Consider the following 13987-nt stretch of genomic DNA (forward strand, 5'->3'; position numbering starts at 1 on the left):
ATGAGCGTTTGGACAGTATTTATTGTGGGACATTAGAGCACATCAGACATATCGAATTGCATTCTGAATACATAGAATGTCTTTCTGATATCAAATAATTTTGATTTTTTAAAATTTGCAATGTAATACACATTTTATGACAAATGATTAAAAATTGATATTTTTGATATTTAACAGTACTCGAAGTAAACTTTATAAATCTGATGATTTATACTTCAAGTGTATGTTAGTGGGATGAAAAGCCAACGATCAATTGAAAATTTTGACCTTTCGTATTGAAGATATGGATTTTTTTCCCAAAACACCAAAAAAATAGGTCTTTTTGGGGAAAAAAGCCATATCTTCAATATGAAAGGTCAAAATTTTCAATTGATCGTCGGGTTTTTCCTCCCAGCTACATACACTTTACTTAATATATCATTAGATTTATAAAATTTACTTTGAGGACTGTTATATATCGAAAAAGTGAAAAATATCAAATTTTAATAATTTGTCATAAAATTTGTATTATATTGTGAATTTCAAAAATGAAAATTATTTGATATCAGAAAGACATTCTTCGTATTCAGAATGCAATCGATATGTCTGATGTGCTCTCATGTCCCACAAAAATACTGTCAAAAACGCTCATTCCAGATCCCTTAAGAACATTTTAGGAGCATTTAAAATGGTCCCAATGAATTTCAATTTTATAATTTGATTGCACTTGACATGCCAAAATATCAATTTTTATTATACAAATGTAAATAAGAAGTATTGCAATTATGTTAAAGTAAGAATTATGGAAAAGATGTGTATGCATTTTTCTGGAGATAGACTTAGTAGATAAAATCTGTACATTTTATTGCATATCAATAATTTGAATTTTTTGTTCATTTGGGGAATTATTTCTTGGTGTCTTTGAGAACCCCTGAGAGCCAGTCAAGCCCTTCATATAGACCGTCTCCACTGGTAGCACATGTAGCCTGGATGTACCATTTACGATGTCTCAATGAGTGCAGTCCTAATTTGTCAGTCACTTCAGCAGCATTCATGGCATTTGGTAGATCCTGGTAGCAGATGAAAAATATGAATAGTTAAATAGCTTATCAAATTATGATTTGAAACATCTTTGTGTTTTAAGAACTAAACTTTCCTTTTGAGACAATATCAGAGGGCTGAGCTTTCCACTGATACTCTAAAGACATCATCGGTCCATAAAAGGTCACCCCATAACAATGTTGATCACCCTCCACCAATATCAAATCAGCGGCGTAGCTGGGAATAGACACATTTTGCCAGGCTTATTGATAATAATCGTATGATATTGCATATATCGTATGGATTCCCCATCTCTCTGCCCTCCTCTCCCTCTCTCTCTCTTTTTCCTCTTTCTCCTCCTTTTCCTCTTTTTTTTCCTTGCACTAGGGGCGGGGCATAAATCGGCAATTGCCCCCCCCCCTGCAGCTACGCCACTGTATCAAATTCATTCATCATTGCATTATAGGTACTGCAGTCAATAAATGAAATTTCAGTCAAAATATGCAAAATGCATGTAACATAATATTATTGTCAATAATCATATGCAGATAATATAATACAAACTATTCAGCAACAGAGGTCATCATACTCTATCACCCTACAAAGTTTGAGATTAATCCGCTATTGATGAAGGAGGAGAGCTATGATGTACTTATTGACACATGATGAAAATTATTTATTATAATTTACAAAGTACACTGACATTTTCTATATGTCACAAATAAAAACATTACTTACTAGAAGTTGGTTTCATTTTTTCAATAATCATGTTTTTCATAATCTTTAAAGTTTCATGTAATAATCATAACGATAATGAGCCTAATATTGTATACATGCAAATCGAATGATCCTTTAAACTTAAATTTGCATAATATGCAATGTTAGGCACATTCTCATTTTAGGATATTTAAAGAAAGATTTGATCTTTCCCACTTCACTATACTTTGATCAGCTCGTAATCGGCGGGAATTTTAACATCGCGGATAAATATCAACATATTTTATTTTGAGAATTGTCTTGTGACACCTCGCCAGAAAAATCACAAATTATTAATTCAAGTCCTATACTTGTCTACTTTCTTTAACATGCACATTTTAGATCTTCCAGATGAAAAAATATAACTCTTAACGTGGATCTACTTTTTCGGCGTAGTGGCAAAAGCCTAACAATTCCTGCCGATTACGAGTTGATCAAAGTATAGAGAAAGATCTTAGGCGATCAAATGTCATTGTTTTTATTTTAGACAAACAAAAAAAGAACCACAAAAAAAACCCCAAGATATTCACAAAAGCTAACCTGTTTGTTGGAGAGTACTAGAAGGACAGCATCTTTGAGTTCATCTTCTTGCAGCATTCTGTTGAGTTCATCTCGGGCTTCCCCTATTCTCTCTCTGTCGTTACTATCTACCACAAATATCAAACCTGAACAATAAAAGAAAACACATAACAGGTGAATGCTTGAATATCAAGAGTGTCCAACATTACTTTCACCATTGTGCCAATCATTGAGCTGAGGAACCTGCACACCATTTCTTGTCAAATCTCATACAATAAATTATTAGGGCTATTGTCGACAAGGCAATGTTATGAGTCGAACAAACTTTAAGACTCACCCCTTAGGTTATGCAGGGTGACAACTTATGGAAAGTGGAGGCCTACATACCTGGCCTCACTTTCCTAGGACAGGAAGCAGTGAGTCCAGGTATGTAATAGAACTGAACTGAAGCAGTACATTCAGAAATACTTGACATTGGTAACAATGAAAAGTGCTAGTAGTAGTAGTAAGCCCCATCTAATCATTAAGTACTGTGAGGATATTACTCTTAAAGGAAATCTGTACCATAAACTAATCAATGGCTATATAGTTGCAGTAATAATAAAAACAACAAACAGTAAAAGTTCCAAGCTTATATACGTCCAAATAAATTCCTTACGACGATCAGCGGTCAGTTTACAATCCATGGTGGCTGCCAGATGTATTTTTTATTACGCTGTAACGGAAATCCGTGCCACAAGCCTCGTCCCTCGTGAACTTTGGTGACACGAAGCGAATACTACCAAAGTTCAGATTTAACATTTGTTCAAAAGAAAACGCAACAATTTTTACCTATAAAACTACAGAAGAACATAAAAAAATGTATTTTAAGTAATATGATCACTGATCATTTGATCAGTGTAAAAACAGCACTAAAAACCAAAATTCGCTGTGGGGGTCGCGAATGCCATAAGGCAACACACGCTCGAAGGTAGCCGAGGGTCTGTGTGAAAGGTTACACTACCGCTTGTGGCAGAAAGGATTCGCAAGCAGCTATCATGGTGGCTTCCTTGAATCGCAGAAACGAAGGATTAATGGTGCTTTTTCTTTGTTAGGACTTAGGAATATTCCTAAATTCATATAGACCGCCTGGTATGTTTAATTTAGGGGTACCGGGTATATAACTATATTAGCCATTGATTAGTTTATGGTACAGATTTCCTTTAACCTACCTTGTGTGTTTTGGAAGTAATGTCTCCATAGCGGTCTGATTTTGTCCTGACCACCTACATCCCATACTGTGAAACTGATGTTTTTGTATTCCACTGTCTCCACATTGAAACCTGTGAGGATTATGAGGAATAAAAACATAATTTAATGAAGTCATTCAGTCGTTTGGGGGAATCGATTATGGTGATCACTTGTTTCTTAAGCATTTTAAGGTATCTAGGACAATTAATTTTTGAGGACATAGATCTTATTAGTGCATGACCAATATGTTTGAAGCACATATTTGCAATTGAATGCCAATTTTATGAAAAACAAATTGCATTTTTTTTTACCACAAGCCTAAATCTGAATAAAAACTGAAGTAGTGCCCTCAAGTACCACTCTCTCCATAGACTAGCATGTAAACCGTGACGTAAAACCCATTTTACAAAAATGCCTGCCCATCTTTGTTTTCATAAAAACTGCAATATCATGTTTTTCAAACATAGGGGTGTGTCATGCGATTTAATTCTAAAATTAAGACCTTGCCCAAAATTATAACTTTGAATTCAACAAAAGTTTTTGTTTGTTTGTTTGTTTGTTTGGTTTAAACGGTCGCTCGTGTGGAGACACGCTTGGGTCCTGATGGGACCAGGCTCAAACACAATGTTCAAGCCAGGCTAAAAAGCCTATAGCATGCTGGCCTGTATGGAAAGAGAAGTGAGAAACAGATTTGAAGACAAAGAACAAGGAAAAGAAGGCTACTCCCAACAATCAAGTTAACAATTTTACTGTCAGCCTTTGAGCAAGAATTTAAGCAAGAATTTAACGTAGATCAGAGAAAAGGGACCTTGAAAAACTCTTTCAGTCACTGTACCCTTCTCAGCCAGACAGAGCTGTATAACTGCTACACTTGTGCAAACATATTTGGCTACACAAACACTTACCAATGGTTGGGATGGTGGTGACAATTTCTCCCAGTTTAAGTTTATAGAGGATTGTAGTTTTACCAGCAGCATCCAAACCCACCATCAATATCCTCATCTCTCGCTTACCAATCAAATTCTTGAATAAACTACTGAAGATTCCTCCCATGATGAATGTAATTATTTACTTGTTGTTCCTTACTATAAATCTATAAAAAAAACAGTGAAAGAATTTTTCAATTTTAAAATACAGCAGAAGCAATACCGGTAGTCCCTGGTGGGGTTGTAACCTTGAATGGTGGTTATGCAAAAAACAAATTGTTTGGTTGCCTTGAGTACACTTCTGTCAGGCCTTGCTGTTAGAGGTGAGCGATCGCTCTCACTCGCCACCGCTCGTCCATACTCAATTTCTAGCGAGTAATTTTACACTCGTCATAGATACTAAATATCGCTCGGACGCTCGCTGCGAATCACAATTTTACCCAATTTGCATTCAAGTTTTAGCACATCAATATTATTCATTTGGTATATATTGTAATGAATGAGCCTTAATTCCTGAAGAAGAGGTTAAATTCAACACCCGTATTTCATATTGGTATGAATGATCTGTCAGACTTAGAGAGTGATTCTACCACTACATAGTACTACAGAGTGATTCGACCACTCGCCTAGCATCATGCTAGCGAGCGATTGACCACTCGCCTTTAAAATCTAGACGCAAGGCCTGTACTATACCTGGTCCCATGTACCCATACCTAGTGTATGGGTACATGGTATTACTATACCTCATAAATATTTATTAGGTAATCCAGACATCTTATTGGTTAATAACGCCAGCGTCCGAGTACGGTATTTTGACTACTTCCGGAAGTTCCCGCGCCTGTGCAATTACGCGCACGTGGGGAAGTAGTAAAAACTTCCGCACGCCTACTACCACACGGTATCTCGACCCCGCACGTCACCGTTCCTTCAAACGTGGCATTATGCTACACAACGGCGATTCTGCAGATGCGTTTATCATGTTTATCGTGAAAATGGCGTCTGCTGCGGTTCTTTTGCCGAGATTACCGATGGATAATAACACGCGAATTTGACGTTTTATGAAACAAATGTTATTTATGGAATATTAAAAGGAAAATTAGAATAATATAGGTCAAAATGTGAATTGATGACACAGAAATCCTTCAATAAAATCAGGTAAGCAAAATATTAAGCTCATTTTACCATGCCGGCCGCGCCGGCACGTTGACTGGTGTGTGTTTTGACTTTTGTTTACAATTTTACCCTGATAGTGAAAATATTTATGAGGTATAGTAAAACAAATTGACGCGTCGGGAAGTAGTCAAATCATCCAACACCTCGGGACCAGTAGTTTTGACTACTTCCCCGAAATGAAACATGTTGTATTTGTATATAACCATGCATTCAAACAGCCACGGATAGAGCTGTCAAAGAGTGTATATTTCAAAACATGATAACTGCACCAGTTATAAAAATTCCCACACACATACCACTTTTAAAATGCACTCAAAGTCCTTATTCCATATCTGAAAAATATGATCCCCAGTTTACTTTATTGATAAAAGTTTAAATCCACATGACAAATTCAGCTGTACATGTCCATTGTATATGTTCACAACATGACCCAAAATCATAACCTTTCAGACCTTAGACACATGCACAAGGCCTTGATAGCACTGCCATGTGCAGTCAATAGCCCAACATGCTGAACAAGAGACTGGTTGAGAGTCCACGTGTTCATTGACCTGCACATGTCAGCACATGCTTCAACTGCTGATGTGTCATATTTAGCAATGTCATGATATCAACCTCATAGTCACAGTCTCTGACCGTTCTGTGGGGTATTGGTAGAATAACACATGTCTTTATGAAAGGTCAAAAGTTAGGGATTGTTTTGTCAGACATTTTGAGAGCCAGATTTGATCAACACCATTTGAAGCATGTTGTAGCTTACAAGCAGGACACATAATTTCAGGATTGACTACAAATTTGGACCAATAAATTTCCAGAGACATAATAAATACAACCACACCAAGGAAGCTTACTTCAAAAAGTAAGTGAAATAGTTAGGGAAGAATACCTTGGTGTACATTTGAAATGTAATTTCTGGTTTTTGTACATGGACTTCATGTCTCCCTATTCCACACATATAGTACTGTATACATGTAGGCCTGTACTGTGGAGGATTTTTTTTGTTAAATTTGTTGGTACTTCACAACATGTAAGTGTGTAACCGCCCATGAAACTCAATTGGAATGCTCAAAAAGCCATACATTGTAAGGAGTGTGATCGGAAATTAGGTAACATTTGGCCAAAAACTAAAATTGTTATAAATTTGTGCACATTGTGCATAATAATTATCTCAAAACATCATATTTTACTAATCCAAAAGAAAAAGTAAAATTTTGCCGTGACGTTCTCATGTAAACGGAGTCCTTAAAGTTAGGTCAACAAAATTACACTGTGAGGGACGGACATCACAGTACATATTTAAAAATAAAGCTTTAAATAACAAGAAGAGTTCCTGTTGCTTATTTTGTTTTGCAAATTAACAACAATACACTTACTATCAATAATACAATTTAAGTGAATAAAAAATGTGTCCCTGTTAAGGAAGAAGGGATGAAGTTGACGCTATCAAATTTTGTCCGTCCCTCACAAAATTAATCGTAAAAAGTTTTTTCTCGTAAAAGTTCTTGAATAAATTACAATAACACATACCCCATCTATTGACATTGATGCCCAGGTATCCTGATATAAAGTTACAAAAGTTAGAAACATTTCATTCCAGAGTTACGTAAGCTTAATTACATAAAAGTGTGAGGGACGGACATGCTTTTTTTTACCAAATTGAAAGAAAACAAGCATGTCCGTCCCTCACACCCAACTTGTCCGTCCCGAGTGACGTCACGACTTCGACAGCAGATGAGCAGCTAGTACTGTGCTCCGTGCTTGCACCCTCCATCTGGCGATGTTAGCACGATTTTATTAAAACAAGTTCTGTCAAGTTAATATAGAAGTTCCAGAGAACATTTTGGTGTTAAAACTGTTTCGTCAAGATGAGTCCTAAGCCGAAAAGACTGGATTCGAGTCCAACAAAATCGCCGTCAGCAAAAAAGCAAAAGCTTAAAGGCCCACGAGATACAACCGAGGTCGAAGGTCAATCGGATCAAAACATGGATGCACCCATGGGTCCACGTAAACGTTCGCTGTTGTCGGAACTAGATGCAGCGAATGCTATTTCTCAACAAGACAAGAACTCGCCGCCACAGTGGTTCATTGAGTTTGAGATGCGTTTGGATAGTCGTCTTGAGAAATTGAATTCCTCGATTTCAGAGAAGATAAAATCCTTGGATTTTGATATTGAAACTCTTCGGGAAGATATTACATATTTGAAAAAGGAGAATATTGCTTTGGTTGATAAGTTGGAATAACTTGGTCATATTTGGGGTCCCAGAACCCACAGATGGTGGTAAAGAAAGTTGTTGGAAAACTGTTGAGACTTCTTCAAGTTTGCTGAAGCTGAAGAGCAGGATTTTCTTTGTTTGGAAAGATGCCACCGTACTCCAACTTATAAACCAACTAATCAACAAGACAAGCCAAGGATGATTCATGTGAACTTTTCATCATTTGTTGCAAAGGAGAACATTCGGAGAGCATGTTTGCAGAAGTTGAAAACTGAGCAATACAAAGGTAAAAAGATCTTCGCTGGTGATGACTTGTCTCGAGAGTCCAGGATATGCGTAAGAAGAAGATGGATCAATTCATCAAATTGAAGAAAGAGAACAAGAAGCCCTTCTTTGTCTACCCTGCCAAGATAAAGTATCGTGACCAGCTGACTGGTAGAGTTACTACTGTTGATTAAACTTTTATCTAGGCCCTTTTAAGAGCATGGTTCATGGAGTTGACTGACATTGACTGTTTAAGAAAAATGAAAACACTTTCTTACCATGCTTTTCAAGTCTTTGCATTACAATTGTGTTTGGCTCAAAATGTAGATGACATTTTGCATTTCATCTCTGGACATTGACTTTAAGTTTTCAAGTAAAATGACATTTGTGTTTTAAAAAGAAAAACAATCCTTTTTGGACTGTTAATCATGTTGAAGTTGTTTTCCATCACACAGGACTTTGAAAACAAATTTGGTATATTGCAATGTTTTTACATCGCTAGATTTTGGGTTGCGTATGTACGATGTTGCCATCTTTTGCAGCGCCTGTCTGGTCGTCCCAATTTGCCAGGTCTGGTTTTCTGATCTGAAGGCTTGGCTTTTGTTTTTGGTGCATCGCGCTCAGCGTTTTCATCGGTTAATCATGTCGCTTTTTGTTTTTTCTTTTTCCAATCATTCCAATCACTTCCAATTTTTTGGCAGCATTTGACACTTTAAATCTAGTCTTTTTCTTGGGTATTATTATACATGTGCATGTTTTTATTTATGAATCCAATTGTGTTTCAATACATGATCATGCAGCCATATATTTACTGTTCATATTTTTAATTATCGGTATAATTTGTAGGATATCTGTATGGTGCGTCAGTAAGATTATACATGTTGTGCATATTTATATTATGTATGTTGAGTTTTGAATACACTGTACATTTATAATAAGAGTTGCCATGTGTGGGTATTTTTGATACATTATCATGCCGCATAAATTAAGTACTTTTAATTGTAGAGGGATCCAAGATTATGCTAAGAGAAGAAAGGTGTTTCATTATTTACGTTCTATTGATTGTGATATTATCTTTCTTCAAGAAACACACTCTTCTGCTGATGATGAAAACATGTGGAAAAATCAATGGGGCGAGCTAGCTTGGTTTTCCAGCTATGCTTCGAATAGTAGAGGTGTTGCCATTTTAATTAGTAACTCTGCATCCCCTGTTTTTCATTCCCATTATAGTGACCCCAATGGCCGTTATTTGATTGTCGCAATTGAAATTAATGGCTTATCTTTGGTTTTGGTCAATATTTATGCCCCTAACACTGATGACCCAGATTTTTTTCTTGAAGTGTTTGCCAAAATTGACCAATTTAATTATTCATCTTTAATTGTGGGTGGTGACTTTAATGCTGTGTTGGGTCCAATGGATTATCAAGGTGGTAGACAAAAACATTCAAATGCTAAATCTAGTGAAATGATTTCTGTTTTGATGGAAGAATTTAATTTATGTGATATTTGGAGAAGTTTCCATCCTAATCTAAAACAATATACCAGGCACCAACGTAGCCCAAAAGTTTTATCCAGGCTGGACTTTATCCTGATTTCTGACAATTTTATGAATAACTGTCTCCATTCAAAAATTGTTCCAGGTGTACAATCTGATCACTCGATTGTTACATTGCAATTTAATGATGGTCATCCTATTAAAGGCCCTGGGTATTGGAAACTTAATACCTATTTTTTACACAATGATGCTGAGTTCATTAAATTGGTGAAAGAGAAAATTTAAGAATTTAAGAATATTCATCAAAATGCAGAGTGTAATCCTAACATTTTATGGGATACTCTCAAGTGTACAATTACAGGTGTCTGTATGGAATATAGTGCAAGGAAAAAGAAAGAGAGAAATGCTCAGAAAACAAAGTTAATGGATGAAATTGAAAAGGTTAAAATTCAGATTAATAATACCAATAATCCATCCAATGATTCCTCTTTTATCCAGTTGGAGGATCTTGAAGCTCAATTAAATAAGATTTTGGATTTTGAAACGAAAGGTTTGATGATTCGTTCCCGAATTCGATGGGTGGAAGAAGGTGAAAAGAGCACTAAATATTTTTGCAATTTAGAGAAAAGATCTTGGGAGAGAAAAAATATTCATAAGATTAAAAATGATTGTGATGCCTTCATTTCTAACCATTCTGATATTATGAATGAAATCCAAAACTTTTTCCAGAATCTATATACCAATCAAACTGTTGGGCAGAATGTTGACAATGACACCGATAAATTTCTTGATAGTATTGAAATTCCTAAATTGACTGATGAATGTAAACAATTATTAGAAAATCCTATTTCAAAAAAAAGAATTGTATGATACTCTTACTTCTATGAAACATAATAAGGCTCCAGGCTTTGATGGTTTTCCTTCAGAATTTTATATTGTGTTTTGGCCTGACCTTTCTGATATGTTGATAAACTCTATTAATTTTTCCTTGGAGAGTGGTCATTTGTCACAATCACAAAGAAATGGTATTATTACATTACTCCCTAAGAAGGATAAAGATCCTCTCTTGATTTCAAATTATAGGCCTATTTCTTTGTTGACTGTGGATTATAAAATTCTTGCTAAAACTTTAGCAAACCGTATGAAAAAATATTTGACCACTCTTATTGACCCGGATCAATCCGGGTTTCTAAAAGGGAGAAATATTGGTACTAATATTAGATTAATTATCGACATTATTGAATATACCGAAACTAACAAAATACCAGGGGCAATTCTTCTCCTAGATATTCAAAAGGCATTTGATAGTGTCAACCATGTGTTTCTTCTGCAAGTATTAAAACGCTTTAATTTTGGTGATAACTTTATCCATTGGATCAAAACACTTTACTGTCAAAGAAAAAGTTATGTTATGAATAATGGTTTTCTTACAAAGGCCATTGATATGAATAAAGGTATTTTTCAGGGTTGCCCGATTTCGCCATATTTATTTTTGATGGTGATTGAAACGATGGCGATTGCTATTCGTCAAAATGGAAATATTAAGGGCATCCCCATTGAAGACAGAGAATTCAAAATTTCTTTGTTAGCAGATGACTCAACCTGTTTCTTGGATGGCTCACCCGATTCTTTTCAAAACTTGTTTGATACCTTAGATGCATTTGCCAAGTGTTCTGGCTGTCATATTAATCTTTCTAAATCTGAAGCAATCTGGATTGGCTCCAAAAAAGGTTCCCAAAATTTTCCCCTTTCTGAACAAGGTCTGTCCTGGAAAACAAATCAATTTAAAACCTTAGGTATTAATTTTTCCCTGAATATTAAATCTATGTTTGATCTCAATTATAAAATTAAACTTAAGCAGATTGAAGGGACTTTAAATTGTTGGAGAGGTAGAAACCTCTCGATGATTGGCAAAATTTGTGTCATCAAATCTCTCCTCCTCCCGCAACTTCTTTATCTTTTTTCAGTTTTATGCATCAAAATTCCAAAATATTATTTTAAGGAGCTTAATAAATTGTTGTATAAATTTATTTGGAATGGGGGCAATGATAGAGTCAAAAGAAAATGTTTATGTAATGATTTTTCAATGTGTGGCCTGCATGATTGACCCATATATACTTTTTTTGCTTTGGCGCAAAAAATGTCCTGGGTTAAACTGTTGTTGGATAATGGGTATGTTAGCTTATGGAAAAAAATTGAATTATCTGTAATGGATCATTATGGTGATATGTTATGGATTTCATATGCTCCTGAAAGTATTTTAAATAAGTTAAATTGTAGTCAATTAGCAGATTCTCTTAGAACTTGGTACATGTACCGTGAAAGTGCTGTGAAAGTTAATTTTGATGTCAACTTTTTTGACCTTGGTGCTTGTCAATGTTTATGGTATAATAGAAATATAAGGTCAAAATCTAAGCAGTACTTTTATTATGAAGAATGGTGTGACAAAGGTATTTTGCTGGTAAATGACTTACTTAATCCCCCTCCCAGGTAGTAAACTTTATGAGGAATTAATTTTGGATTTTGATATTTCTCCTCGTGGCAGACAAAAATACAATTTTCTGATGAAAAACATTCCCAGTTCTTGGCTTGATAATCCAAACATTGGAATTTTAGATGTTTTCAATCGTGTGGTTGATAATCTTCTCAGTTTTCAAAAAATTCCAAAACATGCTTATTCCATCATGATTGAAAATGTATTCCTGAGAAGCGTATTGGTGTTTGGAATTCATTGGTTGATGATTCGCAGGACTTGGACTGGGAAGAAATCCACTTACGTAATTTTAAAAGCTCCATTGATTCTCGTCTCCGTTCATTTTACTTTAAAATTTTTCATAATGCAATTGCGTTTAATGATTTTCTGTACAAAATTAAAAGGCAGGATTCACCATTATGTACTTTCTGTGAAAAGATGCCTGAAACAATTACTCATGTTTTTTGCGATTGTGAAGTGGTTCAACCTATTTGGAAGGATTTGCTTATCATCATTAGAAATAAGCATGATATTAATTTTTCCATTTCAGTTTTTGACAAAATGTTTGGTGTCCCTGATGATCAATTCTTAACTTATCTATTTTTATGTGTTAAGTATCATGTTTTTGTGAGCAAGTTTCAAAACAAAAAACCAAATGTTATTAGCGTTAAGGCCTACATTAAGAATAATAGGGAAACAGAATATTTAATTGCGAAAAAGAAAGGTAAACTCAGCTCCCACTTCCGTAAATGGAGATTTGACCTGTAATACTTTCTTTTATGTTAGGTAATGGCTGCATGATCATGATATACATGTATATTTTGAATTACCCAACAATGTACAGATGTGTACATCCATATCGGGGCGATGCGCTTGTCGGGTGCTGCATGTGCCTCATTTCGCATGGCGGCTGGGGGTGAGTGACGGACTCGTCTCGGGTGGGGGACATTTCAGGTCATCCCCAAATGACATTGTTATGGAATGTTCTCTGTATTAATAAGCCATGCGACTTGGGGATGAAGTGGGGTGACCCCCGCTTGGGATGACTCTGGTATTTGTTACCGGTTGTTGTGTGGAGTGGGGACGCATGTGGCGGCCGACAGAAATCCTTTTGATGTGGATGTGCGTAAATGTACTTTCATGTTAAAATTTGTTGTCTGCTGTTGTTTTTTTTTTTTTTTTTTTTTAATTTTTTTTTTTTTTGTGATTATTGTAATTTGTTGATAATTGTTTTTCTCATAATAAAAATCTAATAAACATTGAAAGACAAAAAAACTTGTCCGTCCCTCACAATCACTTGCTATGGTAATTTACACACACTAAAAATAATCAAAGCAACATTATATTAGTTAAAATAATACTGTAAGAGGCCAAGGGACAGATTTTGAGGCAATTTGAAAAAATTCAACTAATTTCAAAATGGCGTCACATTTTGTCCGTCCCTCACGCAGAAAATGTCCGTCCCTAACGTAAAGTTTATGTTCCGTTTAAAGAACCACTCAAAGTAAATTTCAGCTGTTTCTTGTATTGATATGATAGAGGCAACATTCAAATTACATATTATATGTTACAAGTGTAATTTAGACCAAAAGTTTCAATAGAAAAAAGAAAGATGTAACTATTGCCATGGTTTATCAAATCTATTGATTTCCGTCCCTCACAAGCCAAAATGCGACATTACGACAAAAGTACATGTAACACCTTTAATTCATTCAAGTTTAATGGAATGAAAATACTCCTTAACTTCTCAGGGCATCTATTTATCTATTGATTTCCGTCCCTCACGTGAGGGACGGATTCTGATCACACTCTAAGTCTGACTGCAGAGATGTTGTCATGTGTAATTCAAGTAAGAAAAATAATTATTAAATATAAATTTTAAAAACTTTGCCATGTTGCGCTGCAAAATTTATAAGGC

The 13987-nt window shown here is 35.3% G+C and overlaps 1 protein-coding gene across 1 annotated transcript in view; it reads right to left on the reverse strand.

Annotated features, from left to right (window-relative positions):
* Nucleotides 1–737: 737 nt before the first annotated feature.
* LOC140149956 (ADP-ribosylation factor 1-like 2) overlaps nucleotides 738–13987 on the reverse strand; it is a 30146-nt gene continuing 16896 nt past the window's right edge. The window contains exons 2-5 of the mRNA XM_072171964.1: nucleotides 4431–4618; nucleotides 3507–3617; nucleotides 2317–2441; nucleotides 738–1049 (exon numbers count right to left, since the gene is read on the reverse strand). Of these exons, the coding sequence (XP_072028065.1) occupies nucleotides 885–1049; nucleotides 2317–2441; nucleotides 3507–3617; nucleotides 4431–4578 (549 nt within the window). The 5' untranslated portion in view covers nucleotides 4579–4618 and the 3' untranslated portion in view covers nucleotides 738–884. The remainder of the gene's footprint in view (nucleotides 1050–2316; nucleotides 2442–3506; nucleotides 3618–4430; nucleotides 4619–13987) is intronic.

This window comes from Amphiura filiformis, chromosome 4 (assembly GCF_039555335.1).
Source record: "Amphiura filiformis chromosome 4, Afil_fr2py, whole genome shotgun sequence".
In the NCBI taxonomy this organism is placed as follows: Eukaryota; Metazoa; Echinodermata; class Ophiuroidea; order Amphilepidida; family Amphiuridae; genus Amphiura; species Amphiura filiformis.